Raw genomic sequence first — 24,523 nt, 5'->3', positions numbered from 1 at the left:
ATTCAACTTTTGAACATGCTCGCACACACTCACACACACACACACACACACACCTCCAATGTAAAACTACATTTTGTGACATCCTTAGTAAAATGCACCACTGGCAGATCACATAGACTTTGCCTCATGCAGACGTGTGAACACAGAGCTGAATGGAGTGAGACTGGTCATGATGTTCAGAGATACCACTCCAACTGGAGGCACAATGCTACCCAGGCTGAAGCAGAACACACCCACCCACACACTACACCCTCAGTGGCTAACTGATGGGCTCTCCGTCTTTCTCTCACACATACACGAAATAAACATACATTTTATGGCCAGCATCAACAACAGCAGAGGTTCACAAAAACTGTTTGATGTTTTCCTGTTGGCTGACTTGTTTGGACGAGGTTCAGTGCTCCTCAACCTCTACTCGAGTCATGTTAGCAGTGGAACAGCTGCACACAGAGGCCTACAGGTTCTCTAGCATGCTAAACAGACAGTGAGTTAGCCTTGGTTAGCCTACTGGAGGTTATTCTGCCATACTGTGTTGACTTCCCACCTCTGAAAAACAAAGACTTCCTTAAAAGGACTAAAGTCAACCAAGATATTAAATAGCTAGCTCAATAACTTGCATGTTACCTAACTAGCTTGCTTGTTAGCTAGTAACTTTGCAATCAAAACGTCTTCAGGAACCTCTGCTGTTTACTTTTCAGAACACATCCAGACACTGAAAACGTATAAAACAGTCCTGACACTCGCAAAGAGAGAGAATGCGTACGGTCTACAAGAAAGACGTACTTAGTATGTTAGCTTGCGGTAACTCCCCAGTAAACAGCATGATGGGTGAACAATGCACTCATAAAATCTTGGGACAGTAAAATGTCTAACTTTTTACTGCAGCAGTGAAGTGAAACAATGACTGCAAGGTTAAAGATCTGACTTTCAGATTTCGGGTACTTTCTGGTTATTCCATCCATGTTGGCTGAACAGTGCAGGACTCTGAGGTCCTTCAGTATGCAATCCCAAATTCTTGCAAAGCTAACATCCAGACTAAGGCAACGGAGCCCAAATAGTCTATTTTAAATCAAGTCCCAGCTATGATGAGGCAAATAGCCAATCATTGTCTAGGACTTTGAGGCATGGCCAATCAGATTTCAAGAGGGGCCATCCCTGCACACGCCCACTCAGCCTTGATATGATGTATCATGTTGTATAATGGCAGACCTGTCAGCCAATTTATTTTTCTATGTTTGGGGAGTATTTTAAAGTAGAGTCAGAACCAAGCGGCAACCTCCAGTCTAAAAATATGAGTCCGATGCAGAAGTGTTAAAAACTGCAGTTCATTGAGTGTCCACTTGAGGCTGGCTCAGGAAGAACCAGAAACCACATACACACCAATTCAAAGAAGCCGATGTTTACAGCAGAAATAAACATGTTACAGCCTGGTTCAAAAGACGAGTGTAGTCTGGATAGATCATTTCTCGATCAGCACACACTGAACGGGGGGTGAATTTTTTTCTAACGGGGCAATTTGAAAGCTATAAAGATTACAAGTCTTCCAATGAGAGGCACAGCTGACTTGATTGACAGGTGGGAACACTGTAGCTGTTGGCTAGGAGGCTCAAAGCCCGCCTCTTTACCTCACACTAGCTCAACAGCAGTTAAGTTGAGTTCAACATTTCCAATATGGCTCCCGCCGATGATTGGCCTCAAAGCAGCGCTTCAGAAACAGATGGATGATGTCACAGATACTACGTCCATTATTTATACAGTCTATGGTCATAACACATTTTCCAACACGTTTCTGTCCGACTTATAAGTGCAACACCAATGACTACTCATTTTTTCTGCACTGTTTTGGATTCGACCTAGTCCTGTAAAAAGAATCTGGCTTTCATACTGCACTGTGTTCACCAGCTTGTCTCTAACTGTGTCTCCCTGCTGTTCAGTACTGAGCAGATTTGGGTTTTTGGATCCGTTTCCTGACAGTTATGGCTGGAAATGATACTATCCAGTGAACCAGAACAATGAAGTCTCGGGCAGAGTCGCTAAACAAAGAGCCAAAACGATCTATAAAGCCCCATTAAGCCAAGGTGGGGGGACTGGGACTCAAATGCAGGTGATTATTCACTGTAGGCTAACAGATTTGTTTGGGACATTTTTGATATAATGGTAGATTGTAGTGGATTTAATTTGGTATGCTGAGTAACATTTTGTCCTTTAAACCAGTGGGACAAAACACAACACTGTTTTGCTGGGTTGTAGAATTAAATCTTAATGAGTCCTTTAAACTCGCAGTCATTGCTTCCTGCAGAGAAAATGTGTCACTGTTACATTATTTTATGAATGCACTGAGAGCATGAATAAACCTCTCCATCCTCAATGAAAAAAGGTTATGTTGTTTTTGTGTTTGTGTGTAACAGAGAGACAGATGGAGGAAGGGAAAAAAGGACAGTAAAGAGAGGAGAAACATGGACTCGGAGGTAAAACTGAACACAGTACAATAAGCTTGGCTGTGGTTTTAGTAGTCGAACGTCTCCCACTGGAGATGACAAACACACACTGAGGGTTTGAGATTTGTGTGTGTGTGTGTGTGCACATGCAAGGAGAATAAACACAGAACGGGACAATGTGGTCATTCACATGCTGTCTGGTGGGGCCGTAGCCTCTCCGTCTGCATTGTGTGTTTCATTAATAGGCAAGTGTTCAGCAACCTGTGTGTGTGTTTATGTTAACCTTTCACTACAAGGATGTTACGCTGTGTGTGTGTGTGTAAGTGTGTGTATGTGTGTCTTTGTGGACATGCATTTTCTCTTTAGCGACACAAACATGGCAGGCACTGGAACAGAGAACTGATAGCAACAGATATTCTGTCTCTTGATTCATCCATTTTTAAAACATCTGAATGTCATTTCCTTTCGTTGTTTTTTTTTCCCCGCCGTTGAATCACTCGATCTCATCCCTCGCCATTTGTCGCCATGGCTCGTTTTTGTCCGGCTCAGGGACACCCGAGTGAGCGGCGTCATTCAATCATCTCGCCACAATGGACAGACATTGTGGTCATTGTAACACTCATTGATTAGTATAATTAAAGCACAATTTTCTTTTGTATGCAAGCCCTTCCTCATTATTTTTTCTCTCGTTTTTATTTTGTTCCTTCAATGTGGATTTTATTGCAATCAGGTGAACAGCAGGTCATGGGCAGAGCTGTGTCGAGAGGAGGGGGTCGGTAAGAGTCAGAGAGTCAGCTGTTGATTCACACACGTGGGGGAGTTGGCCAAGGTTAGCAGAGGCAAGGTAGAGCAGTTTGGTTGGTTGGTGCAGGCTGGCGTACGTAGCCGGTGCTCCTATCATCTGGCGTAGTGCTTGATGTATTCTTGAACCTTATTTCGGAAATCCTCCTGGATTGGAGACAGAGAGGGGGAGAGAAAGAGTATGAGAGTTAGGTGGAAAAGACATATTTTAGAGAAGAAGAAGAGAAACAAACCTACCCATAAAGCAAAGAAGACAATAAACACGAAACAATTAATCTACAATATACAGTGCATCTGAATTCTGGACCTGATTCTAGGCTCAATTTAGGGCCTGATTTGCCACCCACAGTGATGGGGTAGGCGTGACCTGATTCAGGGCTTGTCGAAAGCAATTAGTTTTTAATCCTCAGGTGTATGGTGTCAATATGAATATTTTACTGCTCCCAACAGAGTCTAACACAGGACTTCCACCAGATCCGTGTTCAGTCCGTCTCCAATCCGCTGCGGTCCTGTTCCGTGCTCTCTTGTCTGTCAACACCCACCGGTTGTGTTTTCGGAGCGCAGCACGGAGCAGGACCACCAGATAGCTGGAGTCATGTGACCGAGGTTTTCCTGCAGTAATCACTGAATCAAGGATTCTCCTCCTCTCCTCATCCATGTTGTCTTTCTGGTCCTCTGAAAGCCTCTGGCCTGTTGACTCCAGACCTGGCTCTGCTCAAAATGATATTTTGTTTTCATAGTTAAAGCTAGGGTTGGTAGTCATGGAGAACTAGCATGAATTTGAATGTAGCATTTCCTCAGGACTCCGTCTAACCCCTCCCCCCCTCCCCTCGGAGCTCCTCCAAAACGACGCCCCCGCTCACATGCACGAGCGCCGCTGATTCACGACCATATGATGGTGACTGATTCAAAACCGGTCCTCAGCACATGGTTTGTGTTTTGCACTACGTCAACTCATGTCTCACTCAGCGGTAAGAAAACACCAAAACATTCTCATAGTGAAAGTTAAAAACACAAACAAACATGAAATGTACGCTCTGCAGGAGGCGGGCAGAACGGCAGCACGGGATTTGATTGGTTTCATCATTTGTCTCCTGATGGCAGGGATTGGTTGATGTTTTCCCAGGTTTACTCCGGCTGTAGATAGCAGCTTTTTTTTTACCTCTTTTTTAAGAACACATTATGTATTGATTACCATCGGGACAGAAAGATCATTTAACCAGTATAACAAAAAGTGGATCTGAATCTGACTACCAACCCCAGCTTTAACTTAAAAACAATCTAACGATAACACAGAGGGTTTTATTCTGAAAATTAAGCGGATGTTTTCATTTTGTTTTGGTGCCTGACTTCCTGTCCCGCTCCATCTACTCTGTGCTGATTGATGCGTTGTGCTCCGGCATCCGGTAAAAATAGAAGTCTTGCGTATCTGATCCGTTGTGTTCTGACTTGAGAGACGCAGCAGGAACGAAACGGAGTGGATCCAGTGGAAGTTAACACATTGACTAGAATAGAAACCTATCAGATCTGATGCCGTGACGGATCGGAGACGGGCCGGACACAGATCTGGTGGAATTTGGCCGTTAGCCTCCCTGACCTGGGGTCCTACAAATCAAACATGTTTGATATTTACGATTCCAGGTTGGACTGCCTCCAACAGAATACCTGCCCTAACCAATGAGAGGAGCAGGCTGGGAAGCGTCATCAGCTGTTCTCCGAGCCAAATGGAGTATTAAAAAAGGAGACCAGGTTGTGTTATTTACCCAAATTCTTTCTTTTTCATTCTGTTCTTATCTACTTAAGTTACGTTCGATCTCTGTGAGATCGTTCCACATGCTCCGTGTGTGATCTATTGGTCTTATGGGATCATCTAGTGTTTGTGTTGAAAGGATTTCATGTTAAAAATGGATCCAGAACTGTCCTTATGATTGTGTTCTCCCACTGTTTTTCAACCGGTTGAGCTCTATAGATTGTGTAGTGTGTGGCCAGCCTGCTACATGTCTAACGTCTTTGGTTACAATCTGGACTGGATGAGAGGTGTTTCAACCCGTCTATGTCAAATCATACATTTTGTGTTTTTCCATAATCTTAACAAATATAAAGCTGAGATTTTTCCACTGCTTTAACTTCAGTTCTTCATGGTTTATTTGTCCCTCTTTGTTTTATTTGATTCAGTACATTTTAAATTTACTAAAAGGAATAGAACAAGAATTCATCTTATTTATACGTCTATCATATGAGCTGACTTCACTTGTTCACATCTCTGTAGGTCATGTGCACACTGCTCCATTTTCCTTCTCTTGATCACACCATCCTGACTTTGTCTGGCTTCTTTCCATCTCCACCCACCCTTCATCCATCCAGCCAGCCAGCCTATAACCTCCACTTGGTCGCTCCATCGACCCAACTCTTTTGAGTGCATCTTGGCAGATCACGTTCTGTGTGAACTTTACTCTCTCTCCTCTTCTCTGGCTCTTCATCATCTCTTGAAATGGAGATCATTTAAAGCCCTCTGAGTCCATCTTCTCAACCACTTGGGCTGTTTTTGGTTTTATTTAACCCAGTTTACTTCTTTCAACATCTTCCTTATATGTCAGTCTACTTCTCCTGATACAAGCTGCATGCTTACAGCAGACATACAATATTTGGTTAAAGGCTGCAGACCAGTTTTAATCTGAGATAGCAATTAGCAAAAATGGAAGAGCAGCTCATTCAGTCTTTTAATGTCTGTTTGAACTAAAGCTTTAAAAAGTAGTTTATGATGAAATGTTGGATATTCTTCTAGCAAGGACACAGCAAAGACAGTCCAGGAAACTTAGCTGAATGGCTTCACTCATGCATATTTTATTGTTTACCAGCTTCCCACATCTCAATCGATTATTCACTGCACCACACATACACTACAATAAACCTGACTTTTAACCACTTAAAGCTGTACTTTAATAAGCATCGCTGCAAGTGAGCTACCAGTCTTAGACGTAAAGCTTTGCAGTGTTCTTCTAAAGCCAGCCCCCCCTTCTTGGCTCCTCTCTCTGGTCCTGTGCTAAACTAGTCAGCCCTCTCCATTAGGGCTGCACGATATTAGGAAAGCAAGCGATACGCGATAACGTAGTTGAATATTGCGATGATGATATGACTTGCAATAAATAAACAAATACTTAAGTATACAATGTTAAAGTATTTCTGCTTTGGATTTGTTACTAACATAGACCCCAGACAGTGAGTATCTTATACAGACACTGGGGAAAAAAAGATAAGCATTATTTCAATTCAAACGACATGGCTTTATTGAAAACATTCCACCTGGCTACAGCTGCTACATTAACAATTAATCAACTTAGTCTTAGTCTTTAGACGAATATGCCTGTTAGATTTAGTCAGATTTTAGTCTTTCAGCCCTTTATAGTTTTAGTCCAAAATACTCAAAACATTTTAGTTTTTGATTTCTGAAGAACATTTTCTTTCTTTAAAATAATTCATGTAGTCGATCAGATATCAGTATCAGTGCTACCAAGTGTTCAAATAGTCAACATTTCACTCTTTTAAACACTTTTGCTTGTTTAATATCTTAAATGAAATAATTCAGCCTGTCCCTGCTAAAAAGTCAAAAGAAAACATTCTTGATGTGACCACTCTAACTGTATTTTGATTCTCTTGATTCACAGAAAAATGCCATGAACACAATATAAGGGCTGTATGGCACATTTACGATGGTCCCTGAATGCACCTGCAGTGACAGGTGCACTGGACAGACAGTTAGTTCACGGCACTCTGAAATGCATCTGCATCTTTGATGACAAAGAGTTGATCCAAACTTACTAAATGTGTCTGATGTTTCACCAAACTGGAACAAATCAAGTTCTAGACGCAGAGCTTTTTACAGTGAGAGCGGTAAAAATGTCAAACATCAAATATTAACCAGACGTCCCCCGGTTGTGTCTTTGTCACTAACGCACACCAGGGGTAAAAATCCTCAATGAAGATGAGACAGATGCATGGAGGTGAGGAGAGCTGGTTCATAAAGCACACCTGCTGCAGGTAGAGACCAAGCTAACACTGAGCCCCTCAGATAATAACTCAGCCTGTCACAGGAAGTCATCACTTTTATCTTTAAAGACGCACAGCACAGAGGGAAACATGGATTCTTAATGTCCGACGGTCCAACACTAAAGTTTTCGTCTCGTCAACATAAACTAAACATATGTACGTCAGGGTTTTTATTATCAGTGATGCACTTTAGCTCGTCATAGTCTCGTTTTCGTCTTGAAAAAATGAGTTGTTGATGAACATTTATAATTGTTGGCGTAGGGGGCAGGCATATAGGGCAGTATAGGGCTCCATCTGATTGGCCAAATACATTGTCATGCAGAGGGTGAATGCATGGCACACTGAGTACAATCAGGAGTACAATTTATTGCAGTTCAAGCAGTATTTTGCAATGTGTATATCGCGCATGTTGATATGGCGATGACGGTGAATTTTAGATATATTGTGCAGCACTACTCTCTATCCATCACCACCATGCTCTAGGCCAGTGGTGTCAAAACCTTTTTTTAAAGAGGGCCATATATGATGTTGTCAGAATACCTCAGGGCCAGAGGCTCCTACTGAGACTTAGTAATCATAAGAGTTATATATGAAATATCTATTTAATAACAATTATTTTAAATTTGTTCTCAATAAAACAGTAAATAGGAAGTCCTCAGTTCTCCACAAGCCACGTAAACATGAGCAAACTGTATCTTCTTCTGGAGGAAAATGTTTTTCATTCGGGTCGGGCAATGCAGGGAAAAAATATTGTATCATTATTTTTCTATGGCAGGATCACGATCTGGATTTCATCACACTTCTTTTTCATGTTGTTTTTAAGTCTTTCTGACCAGCAGACAACATTTTGTAACTAAATAATTATTTTCCTGCGTTCTGAACATCAAATTCTGCCTTTTCTGTGCAGTTTCATAATTTTGGCTTTGTCTTGTGTCCTCTTTTGTGTCTTCTGAACTTTTAGTGTTCATCAAGAACATTTCACATCATGATAAAAACATTCATTTGAAAACCTGTCAGCTTTAGATGTTTTGTGTTTCTTCTTCATTGCCGTCTTGTAGAATTCCCAGTGTTTTGGCTTTTATACAAGAAGTCCATATGAAGCTTTTTGAGACGTTTCTGGATTGACTTTATTTTTGTTTGTGTGCTTGAAAGAAACTGCAAATGTACAGATGATTCAGAATGTGATTAATTTCTGTACCATAAATAACACAATTTAAGATGGAAGCTTGGGGCCATAAATAAATGGACCTTGGGCCGCGATTGGCCCCCGGGCCGTACTTTGGACATGCCTGCTCTAGGCTATTAAATAGTGTCATGCTGAAGACATTTAACCAGATTTCCCAAAGGAACTAAATAAAGTAACTGTGACTCTGTGGAAAGCACATTAGAACAATATAAACAGTGATTTCAACGCTATATCAAGGATTAGCCATGAGTAAAGGTCATCTGACACACTATATTAGAGACAAATGGGGAAAAGAAAGTTGCAGTTATCAACTGATGATAGGGATTATGTATGTAACATACAGCAAACAACCACCAGCTCCAGGATGTGGAAGGAGTTTTGTTGAAAAAAACATTGTTAGATTTTTCATTACACCAAAGATCAAAAGTTCATTTTCAGCTGAACAACAAACAGGAGACTGTGTGGGGAAGTAAACGTTGATCACACACATCTTTTCTGGAAATGTACAAAATTGGAAAAATACTGTGAAGATGTGTGGATGGAGTTGAAAAGGATTCTGGGGTATGAAATACTGAAGACATTTTTGGTATTGTATCTTGGTAACCTGACTGGGAAGGTTGTTCAGTTTGAGGACAGATACTTGATTAAAATATTGCTTGCAGCAACTAAGATGGCGATTACCAAGAAGTGGTACAAAGAGGACCCTCCACCCCTGAGAAACTGGCTGAACATTGTGGAGGAAATAAATAACATGGAAAGACTCACATGTTTTGAGGATGCAACATACGGAATTAAAAAAAAGTGGGAGAAATGGACCGCCTATGAGTCCTCTCACAGAGTCACCACGGAGACTCACTGCTAAAGAAGGAGTCATTCTAAGTTGATTTAAAAAACAAACCATGTATCCCACTGCCACGGTCTATGTTCATGTAAATGTGTACACATGAGTGTGTGTAGGGTTATTTGTGTGTATTTTATTTTGTATTTTTGTAATGTTTTGATTTAAATGAAAAACAATAAAATATAAGAGTAAAAAAAATTAATAAAAATAGTGTCATGCTCCCATTGTACTGCAGTGCAACATGAAATGTTCCATCCAAGTGTCCCACTCTGACATCAGCAACTGATTTATGCCATAACCCCAGTGGTCAGTAAGTCATACGTGCATTTCTGGTGCTACTGTGTGAGAGGACGTGAGAAAAGACACGAGTCAGAAGGAAGAGAAGGAGAGCGATGGGACAGGGACATGGTGTGTGTGTGTGTGTGTGTGTGTGTGTGTGTGTGTGTGTGTGTGTGTGTGTGTGTGTGTGTGTGTGTGTGTGTGTGTGTGTGTGTGTGTGTGTGTAGAAACACAAATGACGGACAGGAATGCTGAAAAGCTGCCAGCGACAAAAACTTCAGCAGTGATGACAGCAGTGTGAGTATCTGTCCACTGAGAGATGATGGATTGGCCACTTGCTGCGGAGGGATTTCTCCCTCTTGGATGAGTGGCCTACACCAGCACGGTGAGCTGAGTTTTGCTTGCACAGACAGTGAGGGTGTCTCTCATTGCTCATGATATTTTGGTTGGTGTCAGGGCTGTAGCACTATGAGCAAAAAAACAAGGCTTTCCAAATGAAGAGATAAGACTAAAGCTTAAACTAACACTACCACTGGGACCTCCCAGATGCTCTCTTCATTTTTAAGCTTCTAACAATCTGATTTGATGCACTTTGAAAGGCCAGTGATTCAAATAGTTCTATTATCTTTATAATCTTTGGGCTCAGAGGCCAGGCGTCAAGCCCAAGCAATAAGCAATGTGCAAAGCAGCAGAGTTAAATTCAAATACCGTCTAACATTCCTCACAATAAAGCCCGAGGCAACAAACAAATAGCTTGTAATGGATTGCAGTGTATCATCATATTACAAGCCTCTGTTTTTATTGAGCTGGTTACATTTTGAAATATGATTCATGCCACTGTTAGCCTCAAGCAATAAGCTCAGAGGAAAATAATAAACCAGGGTTAAACGTGTTGAGAGGATCTCAAACAGGCTACAATACATCAAAGTATGTTGAATATGTGTCAATACTGACCAAGCGGCAACCTCCGGTCTAATAATATGAGTCCAATGCAGATGTGCTAAAAGCTGCAGTTTATCAACTGTCCACTTGAGGCTGGCTCTGGAAGTACCAGAAACCACATACACACCCATTCAAAGAAGACGATCTTTACAGCAGAAATAAACATGTTTACAGCCTGGTTCAAAAAACCAGTGTAGTCTGGATGGCTCATTTCTCGCTCAGCACACACTGTAGGGGGGGGGGAATGTTTAAATAATGCTGCAATTTCAAAGATATTAAGATTACAAGTCTTCCAATGAGAGGCACAGCTGACTTGATTGACAGGCGGGAGCACTGTAGCTGTTGGCTAGGAGGCTCAAAGCCCGCCTCTTTACGTATAAGTGGAATCATTTATTCTGAGCAGGTTGTTATGTGATAAAAATCCTCAAAACGTTACTTAATGAGTTTAATGAAATCTCAAAATGTCTTTGAATGAGCAGTCGAAGAGTTCCATCACAGATGCTAACAATGAATATAATGCTGCCTCACACATATTCAAAGACTTTCTTTATCCTATACACCCTACTTTCTTACTTTGTTCCTCCTTCCTCTCACTGAGCAGAAACTAGCTGAGACTGCATATTACTCTGCAGTTCATTGGCTCGAAGGCGCCTAGTTTACCCAGCAGTCGATTAAAACACTGTTAGGCTACAGCTTACAGTTTCTGGCTCTCCTTCAACTGTGGAAGGCAATTAACTCTCCTCTCCTTCAGCGATTCTGTACAGGTACCTCCGTCAGGGGAAAGAGGACACAAATGAAACCCTGTGGGAACATACAGCTACTTTTAAATCTGTTAAAATTGTCAAGCTAAGCTCTGGTAAGCCCAGGGATATATAAATTAAACAGACTGTGAATGATAGGAAGGACAGGATGAAAGGATGCAACAAGAAAGGACAAAATTGAATGGAGAAGAGAGAAATTAAAAGGGATCCAGAGGTGGGGTAGCCAGGAGATCAGTGAGAACAGTCCCAGGAGTTTTCACACACTGGCTGACGGTGTTTTAGAGAATTTTGTACGTTTAGTAAAATGGTGAAATCTTTGATACTTCTGGATGCTGTCCAGAAAAATGCTTCCACGTCAAACTTCTGTGAAGTTTAACTTTACGTTTTAAATAAGTCATACAGAAGAGATGAAACTTCTTGATGGAATAATTCTCTTTCAAAGTACTTCTCTTATTGAACCTTTTTAATAATTTTCTCATTTAAAAATCATTGTCTGGAGAACCAAATGGTGCCATTACCTTACCTCCAGTTATTAAGTTATTGCCTGTGTATAAATAGTTGAAGGAAGTTTGACCTTATTGCAGCTGTGAGCCTTTTATCACCAGAGGTTTTTAAAAGGGATGACAGATTTTCACTTTCGGTATTGGTTGATAATTTCACTTGCTAGTTTTTCCATAACAGTCTCTGCTATTTTGAAGATTGTTGGTGAGCACTGTCATTAATTATTGTCTTTCTTTCTTTCTTTCTTTCTTTCTTTCTTTCTTTCTTTCTTTCTTTCTTTCTTTCTTTCTTTCTTTCTTTCTTTCTTTCTTTCCATTGACTTTCAAAACCTAAAAGGCAACAGAGCTTCCACAATACAACTGGATCTTAGATTGAAACTTACAGCAACAGACTGGAGAAAGTTTGAGAAGGTTATGATGACAACTAGTTACTATGAGCCTCACCTGCCTCCATAATTTGCATTGCTCTCAGTCATCATTTGCATAAATAGTCATGGAGCCTGTCTCTTTGAGAAATGAATTTGTTTGCCATCCACCTCATCAAGAGAAGCTGAGTCAGTGTTGGTGTAGTCAGGAACCTGGCTCACCGAGAGGAAGACTAGACAGACAAATTCAAACAAATCAATACAGATCATGAAAAAGAAAATCTTAAATAAGACTTCTTACAATCACCAGCCTGTTTTGTCAACAACCATAAACACAGCAGCACAATAGTGAAGCTGCTGCTTTCTAAAAAAATAGTAAGACAAACTGCAGGAGAAAAGTAGACTGTGCTCAGCACGCCGAAGTAGACATACAATGTCAAAACGCAACTTTGGCAACGGCTTGACAGAAGAGACACACAACACATACAGTCATGGCCAAAAGTTTTGAGAATGACACAACTATTAATTTTCACAAAGTCTGCTGTTTCAGTTTTTATAATGGCAATTTGCATATACTCCAGAATGTTATGAGGAGTGATCAGCTCAACTGCAATTAATTGCAAAGTCCCTCTTTGCCTTGAAAATGAACTTTATCACCAAAACACATTTCCACTGCATTTCAGCCCTGCCACAAAAGGACCAGCTAACATCATTTCAATGACACACAGGTGTCACACACATTAACACAGGTGTGGGTGTTGATGAGGACGAGGCTGGCGATCAATCTGTCATGATTGAGTGACTGGACACTTTAAAAGGAAAATGGTGCATGACACCATTGTTCCTCATCTGTTAGCCATGGTTACCTGCAAGGAAACACGTGCAGCCATCATTGCATTGCACAAAAAGGGCCTAACAGGGAAGTTTATAGCAGCGAGTAAGATTGCACCTCAGTCAACCGTCTATCCAATTATCAAGAACTTCAAGGAGAGAGGTTCAATTGTTGCCAAACAGGCTCCAGGGCGCCCAAGAAAGTCCAGCAAGCACTAGGACCGTCTCCTGAAGGTGTTACAGCTGCGGGATCGGGCCACCACCAGTGCAGAGCTTGCTCAGGAATGGCAGCAGGCAGGTGTGAGTGCATCTGCACGCACAGTGAGGCGAAGACTTTTGGAGGAAGGCCTGGTGTCAAGGAGGGCAGCAAAGAAGCCACTTCTCTCCAGTAAAAACATCAGGGACAGACTGATATTCTGCAGAAGGTACAGGGACTGGACTGCTGAGGACTGGGGTAAAGTCATTTTCTCTGATGAATCCCCTTTCCGATTGTTTGGGGCATCTGGAGGAAGGCTTGTTCGGAGAAGACGAGGTGAGCGCTACCATCAGTCCTGTCTCTTGCCAACAGTGAAGCATCCTGAGACCATTCATGTGTGGGGTTGCTTTTCGGTCAAGGGAGTGGGCTCTCTCACAATCTTGCCTAAAAACACAACCATGAATAAAGAATGGTACCAGAACGTCCTCCGAGAGCAACTTCTCCCAACCATCCAAGGGCAGTTTGGTGATGAAGAACGCCTTTTCCAGCATGATGGAGCACCTTGCCATAAAGCAAAAGTCATAACAAAATGGCTCGGGGAACAAAACATTAAGATTTTGGGCCCTTGGCCAGGAAACTCCCCAGATCTTAATCTCATTGAGAACTTGTGGTCAATCCTCAAGAGGCGGGTGGACAATCAAAAACCCACAAATTCTGACAAACTCCAAGCATTGATTATGCAAGAATGGACTGCCATCAGTCAGGATTTGGTCCAGAAGTTGATTGACAGCATGCCAGGGAGAATTGCAGAGGTCTTGAAAAAGAAGGGTCAACACTGCAAATATTGACTTATTGCATGAATTCTGTGTAATTCTCAATAAAAGCTTTTGATACTTCTGAAATGCTTCTAATTGTATTTCATTATACCATAGAAACATCTGACAAAAACACCTAAAAACCCTGAAGCAGCAGACTTTGTGAAAATGTAATATTTGTGTCATTCTCAAAACTTTTGGCCATGACTGTAGACTGGTGTTATATTTGATTATATCATTTATAATCAAACCTCAATGGATATGACATTAATCTTGAATCACTTTGTACTCTATTTTTGAGTTTCTTTTCCACATGGCCTGACATGTTTCACAAAAGACCAGGATGCATGAGACACTAAAGGTCTCAAATCTTATATACCTGCCTTCATAAACAATACATATTTTAGAGTTCAACAGTTCAGCCTTTAAAAGCATGACTAGTACACTTCATGACGTTATCTAGCCTCTTGTTAAATCTGCCTCAATCATATAGAATTATCAGGGTTCAGACTGTGACAAGTGAACATTTAAAGCTTCAGAAAATCCAGTCATATTGACAAAAAAGTGAACACAAGGGTTCCTGTTTCTAAACTAAATCCTGTGGGGCTCAAAGTCAACCTTGATATCTTATATTTCCCTCCTCTGGTACTTTAATGAGACCTACAGGGCCACCGGGATCGATGCTCAGGGCAGAGAGCTAATAACAAGCACAGAAGCTAGTTAAGGATGCAGTGTGTGTGTGTGTGTGTGTGTGTGTGTGTGTGTGTGTGTGTGTGTGTGTGTGTGTGTGTGCCCCTCTCTCTGTGTGTTCCTTGATCTGACTGGCTATTGATTGAAGAGGCTAAGCCACTTGAGGTACCTGAGGAGCATGGTCATGTAAAACAGGGAGAGGAAGAGACAGGTGGTCTGTCATGTTGCTGAGTAGCAATTAGTGTGGATATAGAGGATTTAGTATGCAGAGGAGGACAAGGGAACGCATGAACTTTGGAACTTAACCACTCACACACCCTTCAAGGTCCCCCCCTGTCACTCCGTGTGCTTAAGTAGAAGTCAATATCAATTTATAGCACACAGCACAAAATAGTGCAGTGTGTTGGAGATACACTGGCATCCATATTTTACTTCCTGTTAAACTGCTGATGCTCGTCTTTTGCACTGCAGGTTTTTGAACTCTTCTGTTTGCTGGCAGTTCATCCTTTTGCCATTTCAGAGACTTCTGACATTAAAACAATGGCAGTGGCTGCTGGGTAGTGAGTGAAAGGGTAAGAGCCTTTGCACTTTGGCTCTCACTGCTTGGACAGTTTCCCTCTCTGCTGCCTTTAAGACTATACATATTGATGAATATCAACATTTTTTTTAGGGAAATTAATCCTCATCTGTATGTGTTTCTAAACACATACAGTGCATATTTTGATGCACCAAAGCAATGTGCTACCAGGTTATTTGGTCCCCTTTAAAAATGTACATACGAACTCATTTAAAAAAAAGAAAAACAACCCTTCAGTTTTTCTTTGAAGTTTGAGAAAAGTGTGCAGAATGTTTTTGATTGTACATCAATGAGAAGTATTGACTACATGTTATGGTCCTTTTCTAAGCCCTTGCATTAGACTTCACATTAAATGGTGTTTATAATCCTCAGCTTCCGGCTTGTATTTCTAATATTGTCCACCTGAATGCCAAGTACAGTGGGGCAAAAAAGTGTTTAGTCAGCCACTGATTTTGCAAGTTCTCCCACTTAGAAAGATGAGAGAGGTCTGTAATTTTCATCAGAGGTACACTTCAACTATGAGAGACAAAATGAGAAAAAAAAATCCAGGAAATCACATTGTAAGATTTTTAAAGAATTCATTTGTAAATTATTGGTAGAAAATAAGTATTTGGTCAATAACAAAAGTTCAACTCAATACTTCGTAACATAACCTTTGTTGGCAATGACAGAGGTCAAACGTTTCCTGTAAGTCTTCACCAGAAGTTCTATTTTGGTTTCATCTGACCACATGATATTCTCCCAATCCTCTTCTGGATCATCCATATGCTCTCTGGCAAACTTCAGACGGGCCTGGACATGTACTGGCTTAAGCAGGGGGACACGCCTGGCGCTGCAGGATTTGAGTCCCTCTGGGCGTAGTGTGTTACTGATGGTAGCCTTTGTTACTTTGGTCCCAGCTCTCTGCAGGTCATTCATCAGGTCCCTCCGTGTAGTTCTGGGATTGTTGCTCACCGTTCTCATGATCATTTGACTCCACGGGATGAGATCTTGCGTGGGGCCCCAGATCGAGGGAGATTATCAATGGTCTTGTATGTCTTCCATTTTCTTACAATTGCTCCCACAGTTGATTTATTCACACCAACCTGCTTGCCTATTGTAGATTCTCTCTTCCCAGCCTGGTGCAGGTCCACAATTTTCTTCCTGGTGTCCTTGGACAGCTCTTTGGTCTTGGCCATGGTTGAGTTTGGAGTCTGAGTGTTTGAGGCTGTGGACAGGTGTCTTTTATACAGATAACCAGTTCAAACAGGAGCCATTAATACAGGTAACGAGTGGAGGACAGAAGAGCTTCTTAAAGAAGAAGTTACAGGTCTGTGAGAGACAGAAATCTTGCTTGTTTGATGGTGACCAAATACTTATTTTCCACCATCATTTACAAATAAATTCTTTAAAAATCCTACAATGTGATTTCTTGGATTTTCTTTTCTCATTTTGTCTCTCATAGTTGAAGTGTACCTCTGATGAAAATTACAGACCTCTTTCATCTTTCTATGTGGGAGAACTTGCAAAATCAGTGGCTGACTAAATACTTCTGCCCCACTGTAAGTAAGGGATAATGTATGGTTATCAGGTTGTTATGGGAAAAAGAATCCCGACAGGGTGAGACAAGACCCTGATGCGAAGCTAACCATACATTATCTGGCTTATTAACCAGCTACTAACTTAAAGTACAAACATGTTGTCAGAAATATTTATTAAAAGAATATTTCATTGATTTAAAGTGATTTATGTACACATAAGGATTCAATGCTTACGTCGAATCACTGGGACTATTTTTTTTAAAACTGTGTACAGAAATCACTTTAAATCAATAAACAATCTTTTAATAAATATTTTTGACAACGTGTTTGTATTTTAAGTTAGTAGCCGGGTAATAAGCGGGATAATGTATAGTTAGCTTCGCATCAGGGTCTTGTCTGAACCTGTCGGGATTGTTTTTCCCATAACAACCTGCTAACCATACATTATCCCTTACTTGTTACACAGGTGTCTATGCTAGTACACACACACAAACCCACATTCCATCAACCTGCCACAAATGAACAGGACTGATAATCGACACACACATATACTACACACTCCAACACACACTCTTAAGGCTGATTTATACTTCTGCGTTGAATCAATGGCGTACCCTACGCTGGGGGTCCGCGTAGCTCCCGTACCTACGCACAGGCCTACGCACGTAGCTGACGTAGGCCCCCACCTCCAAAATGTAACTCCCCGTAGAGCCGACGCGGACCGCAAGCTCTGTGATTGGTCCGCTCGGCGGCTTTGTCTTTCCCGCATTTACAACACTTCCGGGATCCCGGACATCGGCCGCACATCGGCCGTGTATTTCATCTCCTCCTCTCTATTCTTCATGTAATCATGTCTGTATGATAAACAGCAACATGTATCAGCTGTAGATTTACATAACACGCTCTGAAACTCTGTGGAAAAGTAAACAGAGATCGTAGCTGGACCGCAAGCAGGCGGCCGGCTATCAGAGAGACCGCACTGCCCTCAGGCGTTTCGGCGGAGAATTGCTGCGCGACACAGACACACCGACGCACAAGTATGTGGGGCTCATGTCCGCGTCAGCCCCTGCTGCGTAGGGGAGACGCAGAAGTATAAATCAGCCTTTAAATTGCCCGTGTGGATGTTCCCTTTCAGCCACTTCAAGCAGGAAATGTATTCAGAGAGCAGCCACATGAGGAGTTCCACTCGAAAAACCTTAACACACACACACACACACACACACACACACACACACACACACACACACACACACACATCCAAGCACAAAAGCATACACGTGAGCTGAGACACACTCTCCCTCAGTTCCACCCACTCGCTGCGGAAGTTGATTGCAGCAGGCTGAGACTCAGTGGGAGTGGGTCATGGATGGATGGCTTTGTGTTTTCAGTTGTTGGAAGCCCAGAGAATTACAACAGATCAGTGAGGCGGCACGGAAACATCCAGAAAATGTATTTACACAAGTCAACGGCAAAATTGATGTTTTTTTTTCTGCTTCTCTTTTATTTACAGTGTTAACATTCCATAGTGGAAAAAAATGATTAGATTTTTCATGAAAATATTTTAAATATAAATAATGAATAATAAAATAGGGCAGGTTCAGGTTCAATATTTCAGGGTTAAAGACATAGACCATAGACTGTATAAATAATGGACATAGTATCCGTGACGTCACCCATCTGTTTCTGAGCACTGTTTTGAAGCCAATTGACTGCGGCAGCCATATTGGATATGCTGAGCTCAACTGCTGTGTTATGTTAATCTACAGCTGATACATGTTGCTGTTTATCATGCAGACATGATTACATGAAAAATAAAGAAGAGGAAATGAAATACACGGCTGATGTCCGGGATTCTGGAAGTGCAGTAAATGAGGGCAACCTAGTGCCGAGCGGACCAATCACAGGGCTTGTGGTCCGTGTCGCTTCTACAGGTTGTTATATTTTGGAGGAGGTGCACATCAGCTACGTGTGTAGGCCTCTGCACAGGTATGGGAGCTACGCAGACCCCCGGTGTAGGCTACGCCATCGATTCGATGCAGAAGTATAAATCAGCTTTTGGTGTGAGGTAAAGAGGCGGAGTTTGAGCTTCCTCGCCAACAGCTATGGTTCCCACCTGTCAGCCAAGTCAGTCATATCCTTATTAGGTCAAAACTCATAATCTTAACATTTTCTGAACTGGCGTGTTAGAAACAAATTCAAAACTTTCCATATAACCCTCATTTTCTGTTACTTACTAAAAAACAAACAGCCTTTAAAGTTGCTTTTCAGCAGCAGCACAGCTGAGGTCTGATGATATAACACAGCAGTGTGCCTTAGGTATTAACCTATAAACAAGGACCAGCAACTGGGTCTTGCAAATCTATTTCGTACAAGACTCTGGGTCAAGAAACAGCAGCAAACCAACAGACTGAGTCTATAATCACTCTATTATTCACAACTCCCTGCATTCAAGACATCCAATAGTTCATGCAATAAGCAGTTACAAGGACGAGAAAGAGTGAGTCCAAGCAGGAAAAATCACTTTGTATAAACATGCTAAATTTAATGTACCTGCAGTATGTGCGTGTGGTTTGGTGTGTGTGACATTTCTAATTAACATTTATGGATTCATCTCTTGAAACTGCAATGTCACTGTGTTTGTCTCATTTGCACTTTTAATATTTGAGACCATGTCACAGTTTATCAGTAAAGGTGACATGACTGATCAGTAAGTAATTATCTGAGAGCAAATGATGCCTAAAGCCAAGAAAAATTAAGTGCAGCATGAAGACATGCACATTACACTCACAAACAGTCCGAACCAACTTAAGAGTGTTAAAATTATATTATTTGATATTTCAATATGTGGATATACTGTATTTATATATATTTGGTGGTGTTCTGTGTTCAATAAATACATCATCATGCTCTCCCTGTTTTTTTTTTTCACCTTTACATGGAAAGGTGTTTTTCGACCGGAGGAACTTTATCCCTGAACTACGTGCGTTTCGACCGGTGGACCCAGGGTCTGAATTTAGTTCAGGAGGACATAATCTCCCCCCTAAACAGCCCCTGCTAGGGGGGTAGTACTTTTCAAAGGTCCCGGGGCTTTCGGGGGGCAGGGCCTGCAATGCACATGTATGGTAAGCATGCGTACAATATAAGGGCCCTTTCAAAGATTGTGGATACACCATTCAAATCTGACATATTTACTAGGGGTGCAACAATACGTGTATCTGTATCGAACCGTTCGATACAGTGGTCACAGTTCGGTACGCCCTATGAACCGAACGATACGCAATTTTATATTTATTTAATCAACGTCTGGCGAGGCGCTCTGTGCTGAAAGTTCAGCGGATGCATTGTCGAGCGCAGGTCCACTGAACTGCGCGCTCCTCCCTCATTCATTCAGTCCAAGCTGGTCACGTTTGTTTTAACTGTGCTTCATCTGGAAATATATATTTCACCATACGACAGTCTGCTGGGTTCATATGTTCACGTATGTGTGTGTGAGCGCGCGCCCGAACGAGAGGGAAGCACAAGTGATCCGCTTTGGTTGCAGAGCAGAGTGATTCCGTGGTCCTGTAGTGATGCTAGTCTGGATGATCTGTTTTTAAAGTGTGTATATGCATTACTTGTGGTCTTATACTGCATGCTGTGTTAGACTTCAGCCTGATACCGGACAGTGTTTTCCTGCCGTTACATCGGGCGCGCACCCGTCGGGTTCTGCCCCCCCTTGGAAGTCAAAGCAGAAGTGATTTAAGGTTCCCTCTCTCATAGATCAGGTCTATACCTTGTTCTTTTATTTAACAGACTAAATATCCTTATGTTATTTATCTTATTTACATGACGGGATGTCATTTCTGTCTCTACATGGTCGCGCATTCACAATTCTCCTCTGCACTCTATCGCACACGGCAAATGCGCACGCAGACAGACAGACAGACAGACACGCAGACAGACAGATTCACACACACACACACACACACACACACACACACACACACACACACACACACACACACACACACACACACACACACACGCAACCCCCCCATGCACAGCAGAACATGTGTCAGGTATAGCTGCCCCTGATACATTTAATTTAATTTAAAAACTGCTTTTGAGCTGAAACAAATGTTGGAAATTTCAATAAACTACAAGTAAAAAAAAAAGGCATGGACATTTCTCTTTTTCTGTATCGTAAACATATTGAACCGTGACAAAAACGTATCGAACTGAACCGAAACGTGGATTTTGAGTATCGTTGCACCCCTAATATTTACATATACGTTAACTTTAGTGTTGATTGGATCATGAAACACTCTAAAAGGTCTCCATGAATTTCAACCAGATTATGCAAAGTGCAAGTAATCTATTTTCTCACTTAGGGTAAAAAAAAGTCTAGTGCGCTATGTCAGCACTATGATTTTAGGCGACCTACAGGGGACTAGTTTTAAATATTAGTTACTTTTACTGAAAAATAGCAGTTAGTGTCTTCTCTGTAATTTTTGGACCTTGCAAAGCTGTCCCGCAGGCCAGATTGACACCTCTGGTAGGCCGGTTTTGGCCCGCAGGCTGTATGTGTGACACCCCTGGTCTAGACCTGCTATGTTTGTAAAAGCATCTTGAGATAACATTTGTTAGGATTTAAATGTTTTTCTATAAATAACCTCTTTTGTCCTCTTGCCACGGTGCCTGTGAAACAAGGGGAAACACTGACTTTGTTGACACCTGTCAATGCTCTGTCCTGGTTTGACACAAACTTTGTGAGCACTAAGGTCGGGCCTGACAGACAGCTCAGTGAGAGCAGATCATTCGTTAGCCTTGGTTGTGCATTACAATGAATCACTTTTGCAGTGTGAGCCGACATCCCACCATGACATTTATACAAAATTACAGTGTATACACAGCCTGACATATTAATGTGTGTTTCTGACACCGAAAGACAAGAACCTCTTTGTATTGACTTCATCAAAGGCTCCAAATTGACACCGTCATCCTACATCCTCCTGACTCATCTAAACAATCCTAACCTCTGCCAAAAAGCAGCAATCATTTCTCTCACACGCACTTTTTCATTCTCTCCCCTCACAAAAACAGAAACGCGCTCTCACATCTAATGGGGTCACATGGCAGCCATTATCACACACTGCTGGGCACACCCCAATGCATCATGGGAATGGGTGCTTGCAGAATGCCAAAGGTCAAATATTGTGCTTTAAAATGCTTTAAGCGTCTCTCAAGTCAATTCAAACTGCTCCTAACAGCTGCGTCTCTGGTCAGAGGCCCCCCTTCTGAGATACATTATCTCAGCTGACACACTGGGAAAGGAAAACACTGAGAATGTCAGATTCTCACTGCTTTTTGACACCATCTGATGCACTGAGAGAGAGCTGAATGAAAGATAGGTGATGCATAGGGTCGCAAAGTGGTGGAAAATTTCAGGTTAATTTCCATGGGAAGTTAAGCTGGGGAATTGCGGAAATATTCCAAATTGGAAACTTTCCATGGGAATTATGGGAATTAACTGGGAATTAACTGGGAATTAACTGGGAATTGAGGGTATTTTAATGGAAAGGTGTCATATCCAAGCGTAAATATTTGTTTTGTTATAAGCAGACATCCATCCAAAATAATACAATTAAAACAGATATATTTGTAAGTAGAACTTCATCAAGTGTTAAATATTTTATTGAACAATCAATTAGTTCATTGAAGAACAAAAACATGAATGTTGAGTTTAATATTACTCATCCCTCCGACCCAACCCATTCAAAAATTTTCAAAAATGCAATCCCAGCAAAGTCCCATTCAAAATGTTAAATGAAAAGAGCCCCTCTCCCCCCAACAAAGTCCCATTCAAAATGTTAAATGAAAAGAGCCCCTCTCCCTCCAACAAAGTCCCATTCAACATGCAAATCAAAAAGCATCTTCCCTCAAGCTTCTCAAGCCTCTGCAGGATTCTAGAAATCATGTGTGCATGTGATGGAGGAATGCACAGTGCATGTAGGGGGCGTGGTCTCAATAGCCCTGCAGTAAGCAGTGTGCTATGTGCATGTGATTGAGGAATAGCAGAGATATTCAACTGTACTTACATGAAATCTGTTTGTTTTAGTCAGGATTAAGCTGAAATATATTTTCCCCAACTATATCTAAGTTCTCTATTAAGAGCCAACCTTCAATTTAGTCAATTCCTGATTTATTCACGTTTATTCCCATAAATTCCCATGGAAAGTTTCCAACTTTGATAATTCCCTGGAATTTTTTCAACCCTAATGATGCATGAGATAGAAATTAGTGGGGGAGAAAAACACTGAGGAATAGAGGGAATAAGGCATCAGCAATCAATTAGAAAGAGTGCCAATCTTTGTGAAACAGCTTGAATGTTTTTGCTCAAAGGAAGGCTGGCATTCAACAGCTACCACGCCGGCTCAACGTCTGTCATTGTTTATGTAAAAAAGGCTGAATGGAGAGTCCTTGGTAAAGTAAAACTGGAGTTCAAGTTTGAAGAAATACATTCACAAAGTCACTCAGGAATGTAGATGTGTACAAATACATACACAATCACCCACACGCGTAATAAAAACATCACCGAGGGGGAGTGCAGAGGACTGTGGGAATTCAGAGTTCTGGTTTAGTTTGCTGATTTGACTTACAAATGATGTAGCGCTGCTGTCTGCTGCAGAGGCTCAGAATAAACAGGTGAAGTGCTTTTTTTAATAGAAACACTATATGCACCTGTTCCATATAGAGCCCTTCAATATAACACAACAGCCATCCACTGCAGGAAGGCAGCTGTGTGCTCTTTGTCTTCAGCCCATCACACCAGATTAAAGCACTCTCATCTGATAATCAAAACGTAATCTCACCTCAGGAAATGTAGTTACTGCAGGAATCGGGAATCTTTGCCAAATACATTTTCTGTACAGCAGCTCGAGTGTGAATTAGATTATGGAGAGCAAATCTTAGACTCTATGGGGACTTCAAAATTAAATCATCATCATGCCAATGAAGAAAGTTTCTGTTTGCACTGAAACTTTGTCTGATGGTAAAAAGAATTAAAGCCAAAGTGATTTACCTTGTCTCTCAGATGATGTTCTGCTGCATCGATATTCAACGGGTCGTCAAAGTTCAAAAGGTCCTGGAGAAGAGGCAGAGGCAGAGGCAGAGAAAGAGAGAAGATAAGACTTCAGGTAATGGTTGTAAAAGTGAAGGGAGAAAACATGATTGATTTTGGCTGCATCTCAAATGCTTGCTCATTGTATCGGACAACTTTCCAGGGTGCAATACTTTTTTCCCGTGGTTCAAATCTTGTTTTCCAATAAGAAAAAGCTAATCTTCCAACTTCAGCACTATTTGCTGTCTGCAATGTCACCCCGGATTCTGCAACTGCAGCAAACACAAAGGCCTAATTATGCAGCTCTGTTAGAGAGGCTGTGCACAACAAGAAGAAAAGTGTTTTTGGAGAGATAATAGGAGGATGGCCCGAGAGGTTGTTTCCTGATTAAGAGGTAAGATTCAGGGCAGGACCACACATCGATGCAGATTAACATCACCATTATCTTCATGAACACAGTTCTGACCCGGGGAAGTTTCTAAAAAAGAAATCGATGATGTATCCATGCAAGATTGAACTTTCAACTACTGCACTAATTAATCTGAGGACTTTAAACTTCTTACTCTGAATCCAAAATGCTGATAAATTTGTCTTTACTTCTGCCTTTTTTTAACATCTGACCTGACACTCATTAT

The 24,523-nt window shown here is 41.5% G+C and overlaps 1 protein-coding gene across 1 annotated transcript in view; it reads right to left on the bottom strand.

Annotated features, from left to right (window-relative positions):
• Positions 1-2,493: 2,493 nt before the first annotated feature.
• ube2f (ubiquitin-conjugating enzyme E2F (putative)) overlaps positions 2,494-24,523 on the bottom strand; it is a 79,896-nt gene continuing 57,866 nt past the window's right edge. Inside the window, exons 9-10 of the mRNA XM_034694123.1 lie at positions 23,850-23,912; positions 2,494-3,386 (exon numbers count right to left, since the gene is read on the bottom strand). Of these exons, the coding sequence (XP_034550014.1) occupies positions 3,336-3,386; positions 23,850-23,912 (114 nt within the window). The 3' untranslated portion in view covers positions 2,494-3,335. The remainder of the gene's footprint in view (positions 3,387-23,849; positions 23,913-24,523) is intronic.

The sequence above is a fragment of the Notolabrus celidotus genome, chromosome 10, assembly GCF_009762535.1.
Source record: "Notolabrus celidotus isolate fNotCel1 chromosome 10, fNotCel1.pri, whole genome shotgun sequence".
NCBI classification, from domain to species: Eukaryota; Metazoa; Chordata; class Actinopteri; order Labriformes; family Labridae; genus Notolabrus; species Notolabrus celidotus.
Note: the sequence above shows the minus strand (reverse complement) of the source record. Positions and strands in the feature narration are given on the sequence as shown.